The sequence below is a fragment of the Pristiophorus japonicus genome, chromosome 10, assembly GCF_044704955.1.
Source record: "Pristiophorus japonicus isolate sPriJap1 chromosome 10, sPriJap1.hap1, whole genome shotgun sequence".
NCBI lineage: Eukaryota > Metazoa > Chordata > Chondrichthyes > Pristiophoridae > Pristiophorus > Pristiophorus japonicus.
This window is the reverse complement of record NC_091986.1, coordinates 213,823,073-213,847,664: the sequence shown is the minus strand read 5'-3', so window position 1 is coordinate 213,847,664 and position 24,592 is coordinate 213,823,073. Positions and strand designations below refer to the sequence as shown.

Here is a 24,592-nt window from a genome sequence, read left to right as displayed (position 1 = left end):
AGAAATTCCTCCTCATTTCAGTTTTAAATGGGGAGGTCCCTTATTCTAAGATCGTGCCCTCTAGTTCTAGTCTTCCCCATCAGTGGAAACATCCTCTCTGCATCCACCTTGTCAAGCCCCCTCATAAGTTTTGATAAGATCACCTCTCATTCTTCTGAATTCCAATGAGTAGAGGCCCAACCTCCGCAACCTTTCCTCGTAAGTCAACCTGCGACCTTCTGAGGTCGTGAAAAGGTGCCAGACAAAGGCAAGTCTTTCTGCTCCTTAAAATGCAGAGCAGTGGTGCATGGGTTAATGGGAATGACCTCAAAGTGGGGTCACTGCAGCAAACGCTGGAAAGGAAAGTGTCTCGTGTTGTTTCATTGCTTCCTGTGTTCTCAACATTCCATTGTCTCGCTTGTTTCCCCAGGGAGCGGAGACTCGGAAACGCTCACCAACGCTCAGCAGTCAGTTCAAGCGTTCTCTGGACCTGCTGATGAGAACTCTAGGGGTCTGTCAGCCGTTCTTCGTTCGTTGCATCAAGCCCAATGAGTACAAAAAGTCCATGGTAAGGCAAATCGGCAAAGGTCTTCGGTTCGTGACGCGTCACGATTCAATCTCGAGTGTGGGTGAAATATTTGGAGGATGAGAGGATGGAGTATAAAAGCGGGGAAGTCTTGCTACAGCTATACAGGGTATTGGTGAGGCCACACCTGGAATACTGCACGCAGCTTTTGTCTCCGTATTTACAAAACGATATACTTGCTTTGGAGAAGGTTCACTAGGTTGATTCCGGAGTTGAGGGGGTTGCATTATGAGGAGGTTGGGCTGCTACTCATTGGAATTCAGGTGATCTTATCGAAAGGTGTAAGATTATGAGGGGGCTTGACAAGGTGGATGCAGAGAGGATGTTTCCACTGATGGGGGGAGACTAGAACTAGAGGGCATGATCTTAGAATAAGGGGCCGCCCATTTAAAACTGAGATGAGGAGGAATTTCTTCTCAGAGGGTTGTAAATCTGTGGAATTCGCTGCCTCAGAGAGCTGTGGAAGCCGGGACATTGAATAAATTTAAGACAGAGATAGACAGTTTCTGTCATGTATTTAACCATCTTGCAATGACAGTCATGTAACTGTAACTCATGTACACTGTACCTGTACCCTAGAAATACACACCCTGACCACAGTGGGTGAACTTGCGGGAGACACTCCTCACCTGGGTTTCCAGGTATAAAAGGGGAGGTCCCACCCAGGGTCAGCACTCCTTGGTCCTGGCAATAAAGGTGAAGGTCACAGAGTGACCGTGTCTGATATATCTATGCCGCGTGTGAGTACGGTGCAGGGACACTACAGTTTCTTAACCGATAAGGGGGTAATGTGGAGCGGGCGGGGAGGTGGGGCTGAATCCATGAACAGATCAGCCATGATCGTATTAAATGGCGGAGCAGGCTCGAGGGGCCGAATGGCCTACTCATGCTCCTATTTCTTATGTTCTTATTGGCGGGAGGGGGGGGAGGAATATAAATCGCATAGCTCGGGAAAATCAGCGCTTGGTGCACTAAATAGGAAAGGAAAGGGTGTTTGTTTTTATGCACTGGAGCTTGAGGAAAGAGCCTGGAAATATTGGAGGTCATTATCGTTCAGGGAGTTGTGGAAAAGAAAACAAACCCTGGCAGATTTCCACTGTGTGCAATGAAATTGTAAATCTCTCCACGCACTTTCTCATTTTGTCACAACTAGAAGGCAGAAAGACCCTCCCACCGTCTCTCTGTTGAGGATGTTTCAGCTGTGGTAAAGATAAGCAGGAATTACTTGCATTTAGCTCATGTGCAACGCACCCCGCACCCCCTAGCCCCTCCGATTGTTAAAGTGGGGGTGCAGCTCGGGGGGTAACCGGGCGATGAACTCCGAGTGCAAGGGGAAGCCTGGTCTTTCTGAACGGCGATAAATTTCCCCCACTCCCCGGACCAGATCCGCTCCCCGGGCGGGAAGGGGAATTTGGGCAGCAGGAGCCCGCAGTTTGGCGACCCGTGGGATCAGTCCCCGGCACTCCGGTAAGTGGTGGGGTGTGGGGGGGGACGGGCGGGGGGAGTCATTTTAAGTGCGGCTCTGTCTGGTTTCTGCCTGGCGGTGGAAGTTAAAATCGGGACCACTTTCAAAGTGAAGTTTTTCGATCGGTTTCCCCCGGACCATCATCATCATCATAGGCAGTCCCTCGGAATCGAGGAAGACTTGCTTCCACTCTCAAAATGAGTCCTCAGGTGACTGAACAGTCCAATACGAGAACCACAGTCCCTGTCACAGGTGGGACAGATAGTCATTGAGGGAAGGGGAGGGTGGGGCTGGTTTGCCAAACGCTCCTTCCGCTGCCTGCGCTTGATTTCTGCATGCTCTCGGCGACGAGACCCGAGGTGCTCAGTTCCTTTCCGGATGCACTTCCTCCACTTTGAGCGGTCTTGGGCCAGGGACTCCCAGGTGTCGGTGGGGATGTTGCACTTTATCAAGGAGGCTTTGAGGGTGTCCTTGTAACATTTCCTCTGTTCACCTTTGGCTCGTTTGCCGTGAAGGAGTTCAGAGTAGAGCGCTTGCTTTGGGACTCTCGTGTCTGGCATGCGAACAATGTGGCCCGCCCAGCAGAGCTGATCAAGTGTGGTCAGTGCTTCGATGCTGGTGATGTTGGCCTGGTCGAGGACGCTAACGTTGGTGAGTCTGTCCTCCCAGGGAATTTGCAGGATCTTGCGGAGGCAACGTTGGTGGCATTTCTCCAGCGATTTGAGATGTCTATTGTACATGGTCCATGTCCCTGAGCCATACAGGAGGGCGCGGTATTACTACAGCCCTATAGACCATAAGCTTGGTGGAAGTTTTGAGGGCCTGGTCTTCGAACATTCTTTTCCTCAAGCAATGGCCCCGCAAGCGAGCGATGAGGTGAGCAACTAGTTAATCTAGTTACTTTGGCGGTTAAGAGAACTGTGTTTATCAGGGAACACCTCACTCTTCAGGTATTGCCATGGAATCTTTAATATCAACCTGAAGCAGCAGGTGGGTCTATATAGAATTATAGAACGGTTACAGCACAGAAGGAGGCCATTCGGCCCGTCGAGCCCGTGCCGGCTCTCTGCAAGAGCACCTCAGCTAGTCCCACTCCCCTGCCCTTTCCCTGTAGCCCTGCAAATTTCTTTCCTTCAGGTACTTATTCAATTCCCTTTTGAAAGCCACGATTGAGTCTGCCTCCACCACCCTCTCAGGCAGCGCATTCCAGATCCTAACCACTCGCTGCGTAAAAATGCTTTTTTTTTTCTTCTCGTCTTGAACCAAACACCTTAAATCCGTGTCCTCTGGTTCTCGACCCTTCCACCAATGGGAACAGTTTCTCTCTATCTCCTCTGTCTAGATCCCTCATGATTTTGAACGCCTCGATCAAATCTCCACTCAACCTTCTCTGCTCCAAGGAGAACAACCCCAGCTTCTCCAGACTATCCACGTAGCTGAAGTCCCTCATCCCTGGAACCATTCTCCTAAATCTTTTCTGCTCCCTCTCTAAGGCCTTCACATCTTTGGCCTCGTGTCTCATCTGAAGGGGCGTGCTCCCCAATACCACATGGGGAGGAAAACCTGCACTTATTGGTAATTTTGAAATTAATGCAAGACAGGTATTGCTGGCCCTCCAATGTCAGATGTAGAATCCACTCTCATCACCTCTCCTTACAGACCTGCTGTGTGTTTCTCCAGCATTTCCTGTTGTGATACATTCTTACGACATCACCAAAAAGCGCACTACACAAGATGGCTCCAACACACACACTGTCATCATGTGACCTTGCCACATGATCCTTTTTATTATTTACATCAGTGGTTGCATTACTACAGTAGTCCACCTGGTGGAGCAGTAGGCCACTAGGGGGGGCTCTATTACACCTATGTCGTCCCGGATTAGATTCATAAATGAGGGGTTTTCATAGAGTAGAGGTGGAGAAATTGTTTTTCACTGGCAAGAGGGTGGGTAACCAGAGGACACCGATTGAAGATCATTGGCTAAAGGATCAGAGGGGAAGATAAGGCTGTAACTTAATTGGCTGTAAAGCGCTTTGGGGCTTTCTGAAGTCAGCAAAGGTGCTAGCAAATAAATGCACAACCTTTCTTCCCTTCTCCTGAAGGTTCAATGTTCCCCTTAAATTTTTAAGGGGGGGCTCCGCGGCCCCTTTAAGGGGTCATTCACCATTTCGCACGTGCGTGAACTTTAACATCGGCCGCGCAGCTTATCGGGAACGTTGCTCATGTTGGGTGTTTCCATGGCTACTGATGCTCCATCCAATTGAAGACCCATGTCGGTTTGGACAGTTAAGTGTTGGTGGGTTATGTGACCAGGATAACCTTCACAACCTGGCCTGTCCCTCGCCTGAAATCCACAATGACAACTTGTATTTATATAGCGCCTTTAACGGAGTGAAACGTCCCAAGGTGCTTCACAAGAGTGTTGAGATTAAAAAAAGTTCGACACTCAGCCGCACAAGTAGAAATTAGGGGACCAGAGGTATCTTTTTAAGGAGTGTCCTGAAGGAGGTAGAGAGGCGGAGAGGTTTAAGGAGGAAGTTCCAGAGTCTGGGGCCTCGGCAACAGAAGGCACGGCCACCAATGGTTGAGTGATTACAATCAGGGATGCTCAAGAGGGCAGAATTGGAGGAGCATGGGTATCTCTGGAGGGGCGGGAGGAGTTGTGAGGTTGGAGGGGACAGAGATAGGGAGGGGCGAGGCCATGGAGGGATTTGGAAGTGAGAATTTTGGACTCCAACTGTTGCTGCAAGGGGCGTTGGGAGGGGAGAGTTTGAGATCCTTGTGTTGTTTCCCTCCGATTCCCTACGCCGAGGCTTTGAATGATGCTGTGAAGATCGACACCTGGGGCCTTCTGAGCCACGTGGCTCAGTTCCACGCTGTGTTGCGCATTTTCCCGCCGAGCTGTCCAGGGCAGGAATCTAAATTTTATTTTCAAACGGGCCGTAAAATGTGACCTCTTTTGGCGTCCCAACAGTTGTTTGACCGGGAGCTGTGCGTCCGGCAGCTGAGGTACTCGGGAATGATGGAGACCATCCGGATTCGAAGGGCGGGCTACCCCATTCGCTACACGTTTGTGGAGTTTGTGGATCGCTATCGCGTGCTGATGCCCGGCGTTAAACCCGCTTACAAACAGGTAAAGCCTGTATGTCTGTGATGTACCTATGAATGACTCCATGAGGCAATGTGTTGTACTCAAACTGTGTAGTGACCTTGGTCCTTTATTCGTAACTCCAAAGTGAGGCACAAGCATGGTGGGCAGCCTTTTATACAGCCCCTGCCACCAGGGCAGGAAACCCCGGTCTCCACCAGTTGCACCCTCTAGTGGTGCCAGCATAGTGTATATACACAGTATAAACCTTGATCGTACATCAGGTAAACAAGTCTCCATCTTATGCAACTATACAGTGACTACACAGAGAGTACATCACAAAGACCAAAATGCTTTGGTAACTTTTAAAACGCTACTCGAGTGTAGAGAGGATATAGCCCGGACTGGAGAGTTTTAGCTATGAGCAAAGATTGGACGGGCCAGGGTTGTTTTCTTCGGAACCGAGGAGGCTGAGGGGAGACAATTGCTGTGTATAAAATTGAGGGTCCTGCATAGAGTGGATAAAATGCACTTATAATAAAAACAGAAAATGCTGGAAATCTCAGCAGTTCAGGCAGCATCTGTGGAGAGAAAGCAAAGTTAACGTTCTGGGTCGACGAACTTGGCAGAGAGGTCAATAACCAGGGGGCATAGATTTAAACTATTTGGTAGGAGGTTTAGAGGGAATTTGAGAACTTTTCTTCACCCAGAGGGAGGTGGGGGTCTGGAACTCACTGCCTGAAAGGGTGGTAGAGGCAGAAACCCTCACCACATTTAAAAAGTACTTGGATGTGCACTTGAAGCGCCGTAAACTACAGAGCTACGGACCAAGAGCACGAAAGTGGGATTAGGCTGGATGGCTCTTTGTCGGCCAGCGCGGACACGATGGGCCGAATGGTCGCCTTCGGTGCCGTAAACTTCTATGATTTGATGGTTCACCTTTTATATTCAGCTTTTTAAAAAAATTCATTCTTGGGATGAGGGCGTCACTGGCAAGGCCGGCATTTATTGCCCATCCCTAATTGCCCCTTGAGAAGGCGGTGGTGTGCCATTTTCTTGAACCGCTGCAGTCCGTGTGGTGAAGGTGCTCCCACAGTGCTGTTGGGGAGTGAGTTTGACCCAGCGATGATGATGGAACGGCCGATTATATTTCCAAGTCAGGATGGTGTGCGACTGGGAGGGGAACGTGGAGATGGTGGTGGTGTTCCCATGCGCCTGCTGCCCTTGTCCTTCGAGGTGGTAGAGGTCGCGGGTTTGGGAGGTGCTGCCGAAGGAGGAATCGTTGGCAAGCGGGCCATATCATCATCATCATCATGAGCAGTCCCTCAGAATCGAGGAAGACTTTCTTCCGCACTTAAAATGAGTCCTTAGGTGGCTGAACAGTCCAATACGAGAACCACAGTCCCTGCCGCAGGTGGGACAGGTAGTCGTTGTGGAGAAGGGGTGGGTGGGACTGGTTTGCCGCACGCTCCTTCCGCTGCCTGCCCTTGTTTTCTGCATTTTCTCGGCGACGAGACTCTCGGTGCTCAGCGCCCTCCCGGATGCACTTCCTCCACTTAGGACGGTCTTTGGCCAGGGACTCCCAGGTGTCGGTGGGGATGTTGCACTTTATCAGGGAGGCTTTGAGGGTGTCCTTGTAACGTTTCCTCTGCCCACCTATGGCCCGTTTGCCGTGAAGGAGTTCCGAGTAGAGTGCTTGCTTTGGGAGTCTCGTGTCTGGCATAAACCCGACAAGGTTTCCCCAATTCCACTCTGCCAGTCCCCTCACTTGTCCGACCTTTGACACGACTCCCATTCGTCTTTTGTCACGTTGACTACAGCCTTCCGTGTGACCTTTTTCCCAGCTGATGCCTATTCCATCGGCGTTGTCCAGCTGTACACCAGGAATGCCCTCCCCTTCACAAACCTCTCGCAGTGACACGGCCTGTTCCCGCAGCCGAGTCACTTCAGTGTTGATCACATGACGGGTGTGCTCAGTCCCATGTGACCACCCTCGTGATACCATTGTCGCACAGCTTTTAGTTATATGTTCCACGGTTTGGCATAACAGGACAAGCTCAGTTTTTTTTTTTTTTAAACCCCTTATCAGCCCTTCCTCACATCGACATCCACCAGCAGCGGATGAGATAAACGTCCATTTGAATCTGTTTAGTGAAGCCAGGTTGAGGAGTGAGTGTTGGCCAGGACACTGGGAGAACTTCCCTGCTCCCCTACAAATAGAACCATAGGATCTTTTACATAAGAACATAAGAAATAAGCAGGAGTAGGCCATACGGCCCCTCGAGCCTGCTCCCCCACTTAATGAGATCATGGCTGATCTGATCATGGACTCAGGTCCACTTCCCTGCCTGCTCCCCATAGCCCCTTATTCCCTTATCGGTTAAGAAACTGTCTATCTCGGTCTTAAATTTAAGACAATGAGGCAGCTAATTCCAGAGATCCACAACCCTCTGCGAGAAGAAATTCCTCCTCCTCTCAGTTTTAAATGGGTGGCCTCTTATTCTCAGATTATGCCCCCTAGTTCTAGTCTCCCCTTTTACATCCACCTTAACATACAGCTGGGACACTGGAACATTAGGAACCAGAGTAGGGACAATCAGCCCGTCAGGTCAGTTTTGCCATTCAATTACCTCATGGCCGATCTGTAACTCCACTCCATTGCCCCACATCCCACCTCCCCCCTTATCCAATTGATTCCCTTGTCTAACAAAAGTTTATTGATCTCGGAACATATCCAAAGGTTAGTGCCTCTTGTTATGTCTGTAATGCACTTATGAATGACTCCACGAGGCAATGTGTTGTACTCAAACTGTAGTGACCTTGGTCCTTTAGAGTGAGGCACAAGCATGGTGGGCAGCCTTTTATACTGGGCCCTGCACACCTGTGTAGGTGACCCTCAGGTCTCCCAACACAGCGCCCTCTGGTGGACAGCCTCTGCCACAGGGGCAGGAAACCCTGGTCTCCACCAGTTGCACCCTCTAGTGGTGCCAGCATATACACAGTATAAATCTTATTGATAGTACATCAGATAAACCAGTCTCAATCTTGTGCAACTATACAGTGACTACACAGAGAGTATATCTATAGTCTGCATATATAAAACCTCTGATGGAGCACTCCCTCAGACTGAAGTGACAGCCTAGATTGTGCAGTCAAGACTCTTGTTGAAGTGGGACCACGCGACTCGAGAGGTGAGAGTGTTACACACTGAACTCAACTGTGTTACAGCAGCGGTTACAACAACTTTTATTTATATAGCGCCTTTAATGTAGCAAAACGCCCCAAGGCGCTTCACATGATGATTGAGATACAAATTTGACACCAAGCCGCATAAGTAGAAATTAGCACACTTGGTCAAAGAGGTAGGTTTGAAGGAGGAAAGAGAGGTAGAGAGGTAGAGAGGCGGAAAGGTTTAGGGAGGGAGTTCCAGAGCTTGGGGTCGAGGCAACCAGAAGGCACGGACACCGATGGTTCAGCGATTGTAATCAGTGATGCTCAGGAGGCCAGAATTAGAGGAGTGCAGACATCTCGGAGGATTGTGGGCTGGAGGAGGTTACATAGAAACATAGAAAATAGGTTCAGGAGTAGGCCATTCTGCCCTTCGAGCCTGCACCGCCATTCAATAAGATCATGGCTGATCATTCCTTCAGTACCCTGTTTCTGCTTTCTCTCCATACCCTTTGATCCATTTAGCCGCAAGGCCATATCTAACTCCCTCTTGAATACATCCAATGAACTGGCATCAACAACTCTCTGCAATAGGGAATTCCACAGGTTAACAACTCTGAGTGAAGAAGTTTCTCCTCATCTCAGTCCTAAATGGCTTACCCCTTATCCTTAGACTGTGTCCCCTGGTTCTGGACGTCCCCAACATCGGGAACATTCTTCCTGCATCTAACCTGTCCAGTCCCGTCAGAATTTTATATGTTTCTATGAGATCCCCTCTCATCCTTCTAAACTCCAGTGAATACAGGCCCAGTCGATCCAGTCTCTGCTCATATGTCAGTCCTGCCATCCCAGGAATTAGTCTGGTGAACCTCCGCTGCACTCCCTCAATAGCAAGAACGTCCTTCCTCAGATTAGGAGACTAAAACTGAACACACTATTCCAGGTGGGGCCTCACCAAGGCCCTGTACAACTGCAGTAAGATTTCCCTGCTCCTATATTCAAATCCCCTAGCTATGAAGGTAAACATACCATTTGCTGCTGTACCTGCATGCCAACCTTCAATGACTGATGAATCATGACATCCAGGTCTCACTGCACCTCCCCTTTTCCTAATCTGCCGCCATTCAGATAATATTCTGCCTTTGTGTTTTTGCCCCCAAAGTGGATAACCTCACATTTATCCACATTATACTGCATCTGCCATGTATTTGCCCACTCGCCTAACCTGTCCAAATCACCCTGCAGCCTCTTAGCTTCCTCCTCACAGTTCACACCGCCACCCAGTTTATTGTTATCTGCAAACTTGGAGATATTACACTCAATTCCATCACCCAAATCATTAATATATATTGTAAATAGCTGGGGTCCCATGACTGAGCCCTGCGGTACCCCACTAGTCACTGCCTACCATTCTGAAAAGGACCCGTTAATCGCGACTCTCTGCTTCCTGTCTGCCAACCAGTTTTCTATCAACGTTTACAGAGATAGGGAGGGGGCGAGGCCATGGAAGGATTTGAAAACAAGGATGAGAACCTTGTAACACTCAGTTTGCAGTAATGCCAGATTAAATCGATGGAACCCCATGATGCTAGATCAAGGGGGATGGAATATAAAAGCAGAGAAGTCCTGCTACAACTGTACAGGATATTGGTGAGGCCACACCTGGAGTACTGCGTACAGTTTTGGTCTCCGCATTTAAGGAAGCATATACTTGCATTGGAGGCTGTCAGAGAATGTTCACCAGGTTGATTCCGGAGATGAGGAGGTTGACTTATGAAGATAGGTTGAATAGGTTGGGTCTATGCTCATTGGAGTTCAGAAGAATGAGAGGTGATCTTATCGAAACATAGAAGATAATGAATGGGCTCGACAAGGTGGATGTAGAGAGGATATTTCCACTCATAGGGAAACTAAAATTAGGGGACATAGTCTCAGAATAAGGGGCTGCCCATTTAAAATTTCTTATGAGGATTGTAAATCTGTGGAATTCTCTGCCCCAGAGAGCTGTGGAGGCTGGGTCATTGAATATATTTAAGGCGGAGATACAGATTTTTGAGCGATAAGGAAGTTAAAGGGTTATGGGGAGCGGGCAGGGAAGTGGAGCTGAGTCCATGATCGGATCAGCCATGATCTTACTGCATGGTGGAGCAGACTCGAGGGGCCAAATGGCCGACTCCTGCTCCTATTTCTTATGATGTGTTCTGGAGTTGAGCAACTGGTTTTATTAAGATTTCTCTTTTTTTTTTAAATGTTCTGCTCTGTTGCTAGGGAGATCTACGTGGTACGTGTCAGCGAATAGCGGAAGCCGTTCTAGGACAGCTTGGCGACTGGCAGATTGGCAAGACCAAGATCTTCCTAAAGGTGCGTGAGCGTTTCCATCGGTGATGAGCGGGGCGGTTGCAGGACGGGGCAATCAAGGTGCCGGGCAGGGGGGCAGTGCTAGCTGACCAAGGTGGAACGCTTGGCTCCCTGTGCAGCCCATACTGACAGAAGAAAGTGGTCTTCACCTTAAGAACCCTTAATAGTGTCAGCCGTGGCTCAGTGGGCAGCACTCTTGTCTCTGAGTCAGAAGGTTCAAATCCCACTCCAGGGACTTGAGCACATAAATCTAGGCTGACGCTCTCGGTGCAGTGCTGAGGGAGCCCTGCCCTGTCGGAGGGCAGTGCTGAGGGAGTGCTGCACTGTCGGAGATGCCGTCTTTCGGATGAGACGTTAAACCGAGGCCCCGTCTGCGCTCTCGGGTGAACGTAAAAGATCCCACGGCACTATTTTTCGAAGAGGAGCAGGGGAGTTCTCCCCGGTGTCCTGGAGCCAATATTTATCCCTCAATCAACATCACAAAAGCAAATTATTTGGTCATTATCACATTGCTGTTTGTGGGAGCTTGCTGTGTGCAAATTGGCTGCTGCGTTTCCCACATTACAGCAGTGACTGCATTCCAAAAGTACTTCATTGGCTGTAAAGCCCTTTTGAGATGCTGGTCGTGAGAGGCACTATATAAATGCAAGTCTTTTTTCTTTTAATAGCACGAGTCTCCCGGTGCTTGTTCAGCGAGGACCAACCTTCCTGTTGGGGCTCTGGCTGGCAGGGTTAGCTGAGTTGCGTCTCCACTTTCAGCGATGGGCAGGTTTCATTGGCGGATCGACCAGGCTGCTCAATCTTCAATAATGCGCAGGAGCAAAAAGAAACCAAAAGACGCACTTCTAGTTATATAGCGCCTTTCGCATCCTCGGGACGGACGTCCCTGTGCGCTTTACAGCCATTGAAGTACTTTTTGTGAAGTGCAGTCACTGTTGTTATGTGGGAAACGCGGTAGCCAATATGCGCACAGCAAGCTCCCACAAACCGAGGTGTGAAAATGACCCAGATCATCGATTTGTGATGTCGGTTGAGCGATTTAAATATGTTGATTTGAGGGATAAACATTGGTCTAGACACTGGGGATAACTCCCCTGCTCTTCTTCGAAATAGTGCCATGGAATCTTTTACGTCCACTTGAGAGAGCAGAAGGGGCCTTGGTTTTACGGCCCCTCCGACAGTGCGGCGCTCGCTCAGCACTGCCCCTCAGACAGTGCGGCGCTCCTTCGGCACCACCCCTCCGACAGTGCGGCATTGCCTCGGTGTGTGTGTGTGTCTCTCTGTCCTCGCTCTGTATAATCCCCTTTTTTAAGACGCTCCTTACAACCGACTGCTTTGACCAAGCTTTTGGTCACCTGCACTAATCTCTCTCTGGCTCGGTGTCAATTTGACACTCCTGTGTCGTGCCTTGGGACGTTTTACGACATTAAAGGCGCTATATAAATGCAAGTCCTGGTTGCTGTGACCGTGCTGAGGTCGGTGGCTAGCTGTTGGAGAATAACCCTGACCCTCCATCCACCCACGGGGCAGTTTATCAGAGTCTCTCAGCTGTTGGTGTGTCAGGAAGCCCCTTTGTTTTAATTTGTTGCTGAGGACAGCGAGAGAGCTCGGCTTCCTGTCCGGAAACTCTGGATCTTCTGATGGGACAGCGATGATCGTGGAAGGTCATCGTCATGGAAACATGTGGGTGTGTGCGGCGAGATTTTGCTTCTAATGCATTTTTTTTTTTAGGATTAAAATCGAGCATAATGGGACAGAATTGAAGTAAAGTAGACTGAGTCAAAGGAGAAATAATGGTCTTCAAGTGATTCTGACTGCATTTGGCTATTAATAGAAAAACGCAATGATCGTTCCTGATTGCTGTGCAGGGCGGAAGGTTTACTTTTATATCTCGTGCATTTGAATCCATATTATTCTCCCCACCCTACCTCCAGTAAATGTTCTGTCTCAACGAGACTATAAATATGTAAAATCTTAAGCTGAGTTAAGGCACAGGAGGAACAGGCAGTGTTTCTCAATAATTGGCCACTTGTGTGTGGCACAAAGAGGAGAGAAGGCGAGGTAGACTTGTCTCTAGACTTGACTATTCCAACGCAATCCTGGCTGGCCTCCCACGTTCTACCCGACATAAACGAGAGGTGATCCAAAACTCGGCTACCCATGCCCTAACTCGCACCGAGTCCCGCTCACCCATCACCCCCTGTGCTCGTCTACATACATTGGCTCCCGGTTAAGCAACGCCTCGATTTCAAAATTCTCATCCTTATTTTCAAATCCCTCCATGGCCTCGCCCCTCCCTATCCCTGTAATCTCCTCCAGCCCCACAACCCCCCTGAGATGTCTGCGCTCCTCTATTCTACCCTCCTGAGCATCCCTGATTTATAATCGCTCAACCATCGGTGGCCGTGCCTTCTGTTGCCTTGGCACTCCCTGCCTAAACCTCTCCGCCTCTCTACCTCTCTTTCCTCCTTCAAAACGCTCCTTAAAACCTACCTCTTTGACCAAGCTTTTGGCCACCTGCGCTAATTTCTCCTCATGTGGCTCGGTGTCAAATTTTTATCTCGCAATACTCCTGTGAAGCGCCTTGGGATGTTTCGCTACATAAATACAAGTTGTTATTTTCCCGTAATTTATTTAGCCACTTGTGTGTGGTACAAAGGGAAGAGGAGAAGGTGAGGTGGACCTTCCTTAATCTTCCCTGAAGATGGTGAAGGCACTATTCAGACCTTGCATTTCAGGACGGCAGAAAAGGTTGGACTTTCTCAGTTGGGCCACTGGTTGGAGAGCCTCAAGGAGGGGTGAAGATTCATCTCTCGGAGAGCACCTGTTGTACCCTTGTAACACTCCTGTCAGGCACAATGGGGGCACACAGACAGCAAAGTGCGGAGAAGTCCTTGATCCAGACCACGAACCAACCCCAGCGCTCAATCTACCCGCAGAGAACCAACAAGTGCTCTCCTCTAAGAAAATCGGAAAGAAGAGGATGCAGCCATTCAGCCCCTCGAACCTGTCCCGCCATTCAGTTAGATCATGGCTGATCTCTATCATAGCTCCATTTGCCTGCCTTGGTTCTACAAACCCTTAATATCTCTTGTATATCAATCTCAGTGAAATTTTCTATTGACCCAACACCAGCAGATTTTGTAGGGGATGGGGCGGGGAGGGGCGGGAGAGGAGAGGAGAGAAGAGAGAGAGAGAGAGAGAGAGAAGTGGGGGGGGAGGGAGGAGGAGGAGAGAGAGAGGGGGGGGCGGGTGGGGGGGGGGGGGGGAAGAGAGTTACAGATTTCCAGATCTCTCCTGATTCTAAACCAGTCTGTTGCCGAGACAACATTAGATTTTAGCAAAGATCTAGGTGCTAGAAGGGGAAATAGTTCTCTACACGAGGGGGGTGTATTCTGGCCTCCGATTGAAGAGTATTCCCCCCCCCCCCATCCCCCCCATCCCTGAATAGGGTTTATCTGGTGAGCGATGGATATTTTTTTTGGCTACATACTTTCCTTTTTTTCCCCAGGATCACCATGACATGTTGCTGGAGATAGAACGAGATAAAGCAATCACAGACCGGGTCATCCTCATTCAGAAAGTGGTTCGAGGATTCAAAGACAGGTAGGGCTCACCAGGCACTGGAGCGGGCCCAGCTTAATTCAAAAGGCCCCAGATTTATGGAACGCTAGTCGGTGGAATGTCTTTCTAATGTTGTCATGCAACTGCAAACAAATCATTGACATTTCACTGCAGAAGGCCATTTGGCCCCTTCAAACTGGAGCTATCTGATCAAATCATGTTACCCTGCCACCCACAAGAACATAAGAAATAGGAGCAGGAGTCGGCTATGCGGCCCCTCGAGCCTGCTCCGCCATTCAATGAGATCATGGCTGATCATCAACCTCAACTCCCGCCCGATCCCCATATCCCTCGATTCCCTTCGTACCCGAAAAGCTATTGATCTCGGCCTTGATTATACTCAACGACTGAGCATCCACGGCCCTCTGAGGTAGAGAATTCCAGAGTTTCACCACCCTCCTGAGTGAAGAAATTCCTCCTCCATCTCAGTCCTAAATGGTCGACCCCTTTAACCTGAGACTGTGACCCCTGGTTCTGGACTCCCCAGCCCTGGGAAGGGTCAACATTTGAGAGTTTCTAATTGGTTTTGAATGTGAAACGAGTGAATTATGCTATACCTGATTGGTCTAAATTTGGGCGAATAGGGGAGGGAGTGTATGATCATGTGATGACACTGGCCCTCTCTTTCAATCTAAATCCCTCCACCTCAACGCCCTGTGAACCTTGGCTTTAACATTAGAAACTTTATTAATTGTATTTATATATCATATTTATAATTGGAATAAGCGTAGTTCAATTTTGTTTGAATAACATTCACTACATCAAGAACGTGGACTTTCGAACTGTAAAAAGGTCTATCTAGCTCACCACCTACCATCCTGGTAGTTGATGATGCAACAATAATGAGAGCTATTGACCAATCACAGCAATCTCTATCAATGAGTCGACAACAGAGCCAGACATGGGGTGAGGAAACTCCCAGTGGGAGCGCTTTGGGAATCAGAGGTCTAAAGTCACCTGTTTCCCTCCAGTATGCTACGCTCATATATTGCTCGTATATATTATGCCAAAATGTCTTTCTCTGAAAGAAATCTAATTTGCATTTAAATGAATCGGCACTAACTGCTTCCACCGTCTCCCTGAGGAGCCTGTTCCATAAACTGACCCACCTCTTGAGCAGTTTCTCGGAGTCGAGGGTGACTTAAATAGATTGGCCACTCGCTCACTGAGATACTGTTTCTGCAGATTAGTTTTGAATTTCCCCTCCTTCAGGCCGTGTCCGCTGGTTCCAATGTTCTGGTCAAGGTGAAACAGATTGTCATGGTCGACATTATCTAGTCCCTTTTTAGAATCCCCAAATCAGCCACCATATTACCTCTCAACCTCTTTACCAATGAGACCATGCCCAATTTACATAATCGTTCCTCCTAATCCAATCCCTCAATCATTCTGATTTGCTCTCTTCTGTCATCATTATCATCATAGGCGGTCCCTCGAACGAGGATGACTTGCTTCCACAAGAGTTCACGGATATTTCAATGAAGGACCCGATGTTCCAGTCCTGAACTCCAATTGGGGGGTGGAAGATGCCTGTGCGTGGATTTTTTTTCAACGTGGTGACTGTTGCACATCAGCCACCACACGGGCTTGACAGAGCTAGGCCTTTATCCAGTGGCAAGGGTTAACCAGGACGACTGGAGACCTGCTCTGCTGCATGGACCTCCTCCGCCAGGATCGCGCGCCGCTCCTCCGCCACGATTCTCTGATCGGTATCCGTTCAATAGCCACAATATGCTTTGTGTACTGTGGCAGACGGAACTGTACACAGTGTTCCAAGTCTTGCCGCACCAATGATTTATTAACCTCTTAATCGATCCCAACTTCAGATTTGCTTTAGTCACTCCAACGAGCATTGCAGTTAATTAACTGACGATTTAGAATAATTCAAATGAGAGAAAAGCTCCTTGACCCATCAGCTGCGCACCTTCCACTGTTCAGCTCATCATGAACTCCATTTTAACACAAGGGGCTGTTCACTCTCTCTGCTCTGTCAGTGTTTATGCTCCACTCAAGCCTCGTACCAGCCTAATTTATCTCACCCTGTCCGGATATTCTTCTATCCCTTTTCTCCCTCGTGTACTTTTCTCCAGCTTCCAGCTTCCCCTGAAATGCATCTATACTATTCACTTCCACCTCACCTCGAGCTCCACATTCTAATCGCACTCTGGGTAGCGAAGTTTCTCCTGCATTCCTTACGGGATTTATTAGTGACTGTCTTCTATGTATGACCCCTAGTTTTAGTCTTCCCCCAATAAGTGGAAACATCTTGCCCTATCGAAACCCTATCATAATTAAAAAAAAAACACTATTGGGTCACCCCCTCAGCTTTCTCTTTTCTAGAGAAAAGAGCACCAGTCTGTTCACTTTTTCCTGATGGGTATTGTTGTGTATGCAATAACTCAACAGACTGAATACTGTAAACTCTGAACAGGTACAAACCTGGCTCTACTTTACCTGGCCAAAGTGATTACATTACAAGATGGCTGTCCTATTACACGTGCGCATAGCCCAATGACCTCCGATAGTGGCGCCACCTGGTGGCTAGTAAACCCAAGCAAACATACATGTCATACATAACCTCAATTCTGGTCTCGTCCTTATAAATCTTTTTTACAGTGCCCCTCCTTTTTGTTGAGCTGTACTCCACTCTATGTTGCCTTGCCTCTTTAAAAACTGCCCTTGATTTGTAGCGAGAGTGTTGCCACTCAACCAATGCTGACCCCTTCGATTAGAAGCAAGCTTCTTCAGCATGGGCAACCCCTCGGAATCGAGGAAGACTTGCTTCCACTCTTTTTAAAAAAAAAAAAAAAAAAAATAAGTGTGACTGTACAGTCCAATTCGAGAGTCCCTGTCACAGGTGGGACAGACAGTGGTTGAAGGAAAGGGTGGGTGGGGAGTCTGGTTTGCCGCACGCTCCTTCCGCTGCCTGCGCTTGATTTCTGCATGCTCTCGGCGACGAGACTCGAGGTGCTCAGCGCCCTCCCGGATGCACTTCCTCCACTTGGACCAGCCCTGGCCAAAGGGAAGCTTACTCTGCAACTCGCCCATGCTACACCGGTTGCAGATACCCATGTATGGTAATACAATATCGTGCTGCAGTCTTCCTAAGAAAACGCCTTCGATTCTGGATTTCACAGATTACACAATCTTCCGCAGGTCAAATTTTGTTAAAATACGAAAATCAGTGATGTTGATTCAGAAGTACTGGCGAGGGTATCAATGCCGGAAGGATTTCAGTGCGGTAAGTTAACTATTTCTCATTAGTTCTTGGTCTCTTTATATTGACTGCAGTTTTCCTGTGGATAGGGCTGGCAGTGCTGGTTGGTTGTGTTCCTGGAGGCAGGATCGCCCGGCATTTTCCCGCAGTTTGTAAATGTTGTTGCAATTACCTTAAAAGGGTTGGGTCCCCATCATTGTTTGCCTTTACTGATACACAACAGTATTTAAACAAAAAATACGAGAATAGTTAAAGGATTTAGGACAGAGCAGCCCGCTTGAGCGGCATCCCATCCACCACCTCAAACACTCACTCCCTCCACCACCGGCGCACCGTGGCTGCAGTGTGTACCATCTACAAGATGCACTGCAGCAACTCGCCAAGGCTTCATAAGAACATAAGAAATAGGAGCAGGAGTCGGCCATTCGGCCCCTCGAGCCTGCTCCGCCATTTAATACGATCATGGCTGATCCGATCATGGACTCGGGTCCACTTCCCTGCCGGCTCCCCATAATCCCTTATTCCCTTATCGGCTAAGAAACTATCTATCTCTGTCTTAAATTTATTCAATGTCCCGGCTTCCACAGCTCTCTGAGGCAGCGAATTCCACAGATTTACAACACTCAGAAGAAATTTCTCCTCATCTCAGTTTTAAATGGGCGGCCCCTTATTCTAAGATTATGCCCTCTAGTTCTAGTCTCCCCTATCAGTGGAAACATCCTCTCTGCATCCACCTTGTCAAGCCCCCTCATAATCTTCTATGTTTCACCTCTCATTCTTCTGAATTTCAATGAGTGGAGGCCCAACCCCCTCATCTCCGGCAGCACCTCCCAAACCCGTGACCTCTACCACCTAGAAGGACAAGGACAAGAGCAGCAGGCACTTGGGAACACCACCACCTTCACGTTCCCCTCCGAGTCTCACACACATCCTGACTTGGAAATATATCGGCCGTTCCTTCGTTGTCGCCGGGTCAAAATCCTGGAACTCCCTCCCTAACAGCACTGTGGGAGCACCTTCACCACACGGACTGCAGCGGTTCAAGAAGGCGGCTCACCACCACCACCTCAAGGGGCGATTAGGGATGGGCAATAAATGCCGGCCTTGCCAGCGATGCTCACATACCCTGAATCGATTTTTTTTTTTAAATCCATTTTGTGTAATGTGTTCTGTTTTAGTTTCTTTCCGGAACCATCTTCTCTAACAAAATCAAGATTTGTAAGGCCCATTTTTAAACTTGTTCCTTCAGGAAACGTAGAAGGTGCATTAGCCCAAGCTGAGGACCTGTCAAGTATGGTGAACAATTATGGGATGCCATTAAGGCTCTATGTGATATTGGTTTAGATGATCTCTGTCCGAGTGAGTTTATCAGCATTAAGAAATGGCCGATAATTTAGCGTGTAAGGGAATCGAGGGATATGAAGATTGGGCGGGAAAGTGGACTTGAGGTCGTAGATTCTATACTCATTGGAGTTTAGAAGAATGAGAGGTGATTTTATTGAAAAGTATAAGATTCTGAGCGGGCTCAACAAGGTGGATGCAGAGAGGATGTTTCCCCTCATGGAGGAATCTGGAACTGGGGGGCATAATTTCAGAATAAGGGGTGGCACATTTAAAACAGAAATGAGGAGGAATTTCTTCTGAGGGTGGTGAATCTTTGGAATTCTCTGCCCCAGAGAGCTGTGGAGGCTGGGTCATTGGGCCCAAGTTTCCACATGATTTGCACCTGATTTTTAGGAGCAACTGGTGGAGAACGGACTATTTTAGAAATCGCAATTATCCACATTTATTTTCCTGCAGTTCTAGTCAGGTAGAACAGTTCCACTTTGGAACAGAATTTTTTCTTCAAAAGGGGGCGTGTCCGGCCACTGACGCCTGATTTCAAAGTTTCCACAGTGAAAACGTACTCCAAACTAACTTAGAATGGAGCAAGTGAAGATTTTTGTAGAACTGAAAAAACCTGTTCTACACATTAAAAAATCAGGCGCAGGTTACAAATTAGGCGTCCAGAACGAGGAGGGGGGGGGGGGGAAGGGAACTCATTAAATTCTACAATAAATCCTTATTTATACTTCTACAAATATTATACAAATAAATCCAACCTGAATAAACATTTATAAGCAAAGAAAAGATTAAATAAACCATCTTCCTACCTGTGTGAAAGTGCTTCAGCCAGCCTCACAAGTTCGTTCGTTCGTTCCCGACGGCAGAGGGGGAGGGAGGAGGAAGACGTTCCCGACGGCGGGTGGGAAGGAGACAGTGAGAAGGCTGCAGGAAGCCTCGGAAGTTGAGCAGCCATTCCCGACGGCTCACCGTGCAAGAAGCCTCAGTGCTGATGTGCTGATGGCAATGTGCTTTTATTAAAAAATGTTCAAAAATTAAACGGCTACAAAGAACTACAAAAATGGCCGAGTGCCAATGTTTTTTTCACACTGAGCATGCGCGAACACTCCAACGCGCACGCGCAGCGTTGCCGGCAGGAAAAAAACTAATTTAAATAGTACCCGCCCCCTCCCACTTACAAAATCGGCGCGAGTGTAGGCTCCGCCCCCCTGGGCGCCGCGCCAAACAGACAAGGAGCTGCAGGGCTCTCCAGAATCGCGCGTTTTTTTTTCCGGCGCCGTTTTTGGCGCGAAAAACGGGCGCCCAGCTCGGAGGGACGCCTGTTTTTTATCGTGTGGAAACTTGGGCCCATTGAATGTATTTAAGGTGGAGATGGGCAGATTTTTGAACTATAGGGGAGTCGAGGGTTATGGGGAGCGGGCAGAGAAGTGGAGCTGAGGCCAAGATCAGATCAGCCATGGTCTTATTGAATGGCGCAGCAGGCTCGAGGGGCTACTCCTGTGTTCTTACATAAGAAATAGGAGCAGGATTAGGCCATATGGCCCCTCGAGCCTGCTCAGAAAGTACAAGAGTGCGGGAAACAGAGATTACTCCGTGTTGGGGTTTTTTTTTTTAAAGCAATGTTTCACTTTTTTTTTTAACAACCTTGTGTAGATGCGAATTGGATTCTCCAGACTGCAGGCTCTGTACCGATCCCGCAAGCTCTTCACACAGTATCACTTCGCCCGCAAGAGGATCATCCTGTTCCAGGCCCGTTGCCGTGGTTACCTGGTGCGACGGGCCTTCCGTCATTGCTTCTGGGCGGTCATCACCATCCAGGCCTGCGTCCGAGGCATGATCGCCCGCCGACTCTACAAGCGACTGAAGGGGGAAGTGAGTGCTTTATTATTATTATCATCATAGACAGTCCCTCGAAATCGAGGAAGATTTGCTTCCACTCTAAGGGCTCAATTTTCCCCAAAGCATTTTTTTTGGCGTACTTGAAGAGTTACGCCCAATTTTTTGGAGCCCCAAGTACGCCCCCAAAAAAAAAATATTCCCCGTTAGATTTCTTCATTTTGGTCTGGCATAAACCGACCTTCAGGTTTTGGGGGTAGAGCTTTGATCTGGACCAAAAAGATCGAGTTGTCATGGTAACCAGGGACACGATGCGAGCTGAGGCTGCAAAGTGAAGCATACAGCCAGCTCCCAACACATTAAAACATAGCAGCAACTTACCTCCAACCCTGCCCGAAGGGCTCTCTCTCTCTCTCTCTCTCTCGCGCTCTCTCTCGCGCTCTCTCTCGCGCTCTCTCTCGCGCTCTCTCTCTCTCTCTGAAATGGGGACTGAGAATGGGACCGGACAGCCTTCAAGCAGGGCTGGAGGTAAGTTGCTGCTATGTGTTTTTCAATTCTTTCACTGTGTCCGGGCATCTGCTGCACTGCTTTCCTTAACTCTAGGGAAAGTTTTTCTGGAGAGGCCACATACGCCGGCCCAAGCAGAACTGGAGTAACTCTCAGCTGGCCAAACTTCCCTAAATGGCCAGAATTGGTGCGGGTGGCTGAAAAAAAAAACTGACCTAAAAAAAATCATAACTAACTGAGTGACACTGGTGCAAATTGATTGGGGAAACTGTGATTTTTCAACTTAGGCCAAAAAGAGCAGCCTGCTCCAAAAAAGCGGTGCACATCACTGGGGAAAATTGAGCCCATATAAATGAGTTCTCCGGTGACTGAACAGTCCAATACGGGAATTACTGTCACAGGTGGGACAGACAGTGGTTGAAGGAAAGAGTGGGTGGGGAGTCTGGTTTGCCGCACGCTGCCTGCGCTTGTTTTCTGCATGCTCTCGACGATGAGACTCTAGGTGCTCAGCGCCCTCCCGGATGCTCTTCCTCCACTTAGGGTGGTCTCGGGCCTTTTTACACAGCGAGGGGCGTCGGGCTGTGAGCTGAACCTGAGCCTACCTATGTGTGGAAAGTAATTAGACAGTGCTTGCATTTATAGTGAGTTGTTGTCATCTGGAATGCTCTGCCTATGAGGGCGGTGGAAGTAGACTCGATACGGGGTAACGACGCCTCAAATCCGGCTGTCCGAAAATCGGAATTGTCCGAAAACCAGACATTTTTAAGAAAATCCCGTCTGATATTCAGTAAAATAAAATCCGGAATTATTGTCCAGAAACCGGTAGGCTTGACTAGTTATTGGCTTCGCCGCTAGGTTTTAAATGGCATGCGATTGATCCGAACCTTTCCGAATGACCTTCGACCTGGCCTGACTTTGTCTGTCTTGGTAGTGCTATTGATTTTCTTGTGCGAAATCCGAATAGTGTTCCTAACACTGCACACAGAGAGGTTAAAGTAACAGTGACCTCAGTCTCTATTAAGACATTCCAGAGTGAGGAACAGGTCTTGGGGGCCGGCTTATATACAGTGCTCCCAAGGGATGCTGGGATCCCTTGGGACTTCAGGGGATGCGCTCCCTGGTGGCGGAACATGGGAGTGCATGCTTTACAGATACACAACATCACTCCCTGCCCCTAAAGTCAAAGTGAAAACTATTTACAAGGTGAGGCTTTCTCTGGTGGACTGCCTCGGTACAAATGTCTATTCTGGTGTGTTGGCTGTGCCCTCGCTGGGCTGGCGTGTTGTTGGCCCTGCTGGGTGAGCCTGGCCTTGCTGGGCGTGATGGGTTTGATTTCCTGGTCCGGGGTGGTGCCTTTGATCCTTTGGGTGTGTGTTGTGGGCTCTAAAAAGGTGGTGTCTGCTGTGGGTTGTTCAGGGCAGTCTGTGAACCGCAGCCTCGTTTGATCCAGGTGCTTTCTACAAATTTGTCCATTGTCTAGTTTGACTACAAACACCCTACTCCCTTCTTTAGCTATCACCGTGCCCGCGATCCACTTGGGACCATGTCCATAGTTTAGCACATACACAGGGTCATTCAGATCAATTACATTTTGTTGCTGCCGCCTGCTCTCTACCTGATCATGCAGGTTGGGGTGAACCAGCGAGAGTCTGGTTTTAAGTGTCCTTTTCATGAGTAGTTCAGCCGGGGCCACCCCTGTGAGCGAGTGGGGTCTCGTGCAGTAGCTGAGCAGTACTCGGGACAGGCGGGTTTGGAGTGAGCCTTCTGTGATTCGTTTAAGGCTCTGTTTGATTGTTTGTACTGCCCGCTCTGCCTGCCCATTGGAGGCTGGTTTAAACGGGGCCGAGGTGACATGTTTGATCCCATTGTGGGTCATGAATTCTTTAAATTCAGCACTGCTGAAACATGGTCTGTTGTCACTGACCAGTATGTCAGGCAGGCCGTGGGTGGCAAACATGGCCCTCAGGCTTTCAATGGTGGCGGTGGCGGTGCTTCCCAACATTATTTCACATTCAATCCATTTTGAAAAGGCATCCACCACCATCAGGAACATTTTACCGAGAAATGGGCCCGCATAGTCGACATGGATCCTTGACCATGGTCTGGAGGGCCAGGACCACAAACTTAGTGGTGCCTCTCTGGGCGTGTTGCTCAACTGAGCACACACGCTGCATTGCCATACACAGGACTCTAAGTCAGAGTCGATACCGTGCCACCACACGTGGGATCTGGCTATCGCTTTCATCATTACTATACCCGGGTGTGTGCTGTGGAGATCCGAGATGAACGTCTCCCTGCCCTTTTTGGGTAGCACTACGCGGTTACCCCACAACAGGCAGTCTGCCTGAATGGGCAGCTCGTCCTTTCGCTGTTGGAATGGCTTGATTAGCTCTTGCATTTCAGTGGGGCTACTGGCCCAGCTCCCATACAGTACACTTTTCTTTTTACTAGGAACAGCAGAGGATCTTGGCAGGTCCAAGTCCTAATCTGGCAGGCCGTGACGGGTGATTTATCATTTTCAAACTCTTCCATGACCATCAACAAGTCTGCAGGCTGCACCACCATCAACAAGTTTGCAAGCTGCGCCATTTCCACCTCCGTGGTGGGCAATGGTAGCCGACTGAGAGCATCCGCACAGTTCTCGGTGCCTGGCCTGTGGCGGATGGTATAGTTATATGCTGATAGCGTGAGTGCCCACCTTTTGTTTGCGGGCTGAGGCATTAGTATTTATCCCCTTGTTTTCAGCGAACAGGGATATGAGGGGCTTGTGATCGGTTTCCAGCTCAAATTTGAGGCTAAACAGGTACTGATGCATTTTCTTTACCCCGAACACACACGCTAATGCCTCTTTCTCAATCATGCTGTAGGCCCTCTCGGCCTTAGACAAGCTCCTGGAGGCATAGGCGACAGATTGCAACTTCCCCGCAACGTTAGCTTGTTGTAATACACACCCGACTCCGTACAACGACGCATCACATGCTAGCACAAGTCTTTTACACGGGTTATACAATACAAGCAGCTTGTTGGAGCATAAAATGTTTCTGGCTTTCTCAAAAGCAATTACTTGTTTTTTTTCCCCATACCCAGTTCTCACCTTTACACAATAACACATGTAAGGGCTCTAAGAGGGTGCTTAACTCCAGTAGGAAGTTACCAAAATAGTTCAGTCCCAGGAACGACCGCAGCTCCGTGACGTTCTGTGATCTGGGAGCATTCCTGATAGCCTCTGTCTTGGTGTTTGTGGGCCGAATGCCGTCCGCCGTAATCTTTCTCCTCAAAAACTCCACTTCTGTTGCCATGAAGACGCATTTCGACCTCTTCAGCCGCAGTCCTATGCAATCCAGTCGCTGGAGGACCTCCTCCAGGCTTTGTAGGTGCTCGACGGTGTCCCGACCCATAACCAATATGTCGTCCTGA

At 48.9% G+C, this 24,592-nt stretch overlaps 1 protein-coding gene across 1 annotated transcript in view; it reads left to right on the top strand.

Moving 5' to 3' along the window:
* myo7aa (myosin VIIAa) overlaps positions 1-24,592 on the top strand; it is a 253,612-nt gene that overhangs the window by 116,516 nt on the left and 112,504 nt on the right. Inside the window, exons 16-21 of the mRNA XM_070892552.1 lie at positions 410-547; positions 5,008-5,166; positions 10,558-10,650; positions 14,159-14,253; positions 17,428-17,512; positions 20,486-20,704. Coding sequence (XP_070748653.1) covers positions 410-547; positions 5,008-5,166; positions 10,558-10,650; positions 14,159-14,253; positions 17,428-17,512; positions 20,486-20,704 — 789 coding nt within the window. The remainder of the gene's footprint in view (positions 1-409; positions 548-5,007; positions 5,167-10,557; positions 10,651-14,158; positions 14,254-17,427; positions 17,513-20,485; positions 20,705-24,592) is intronic.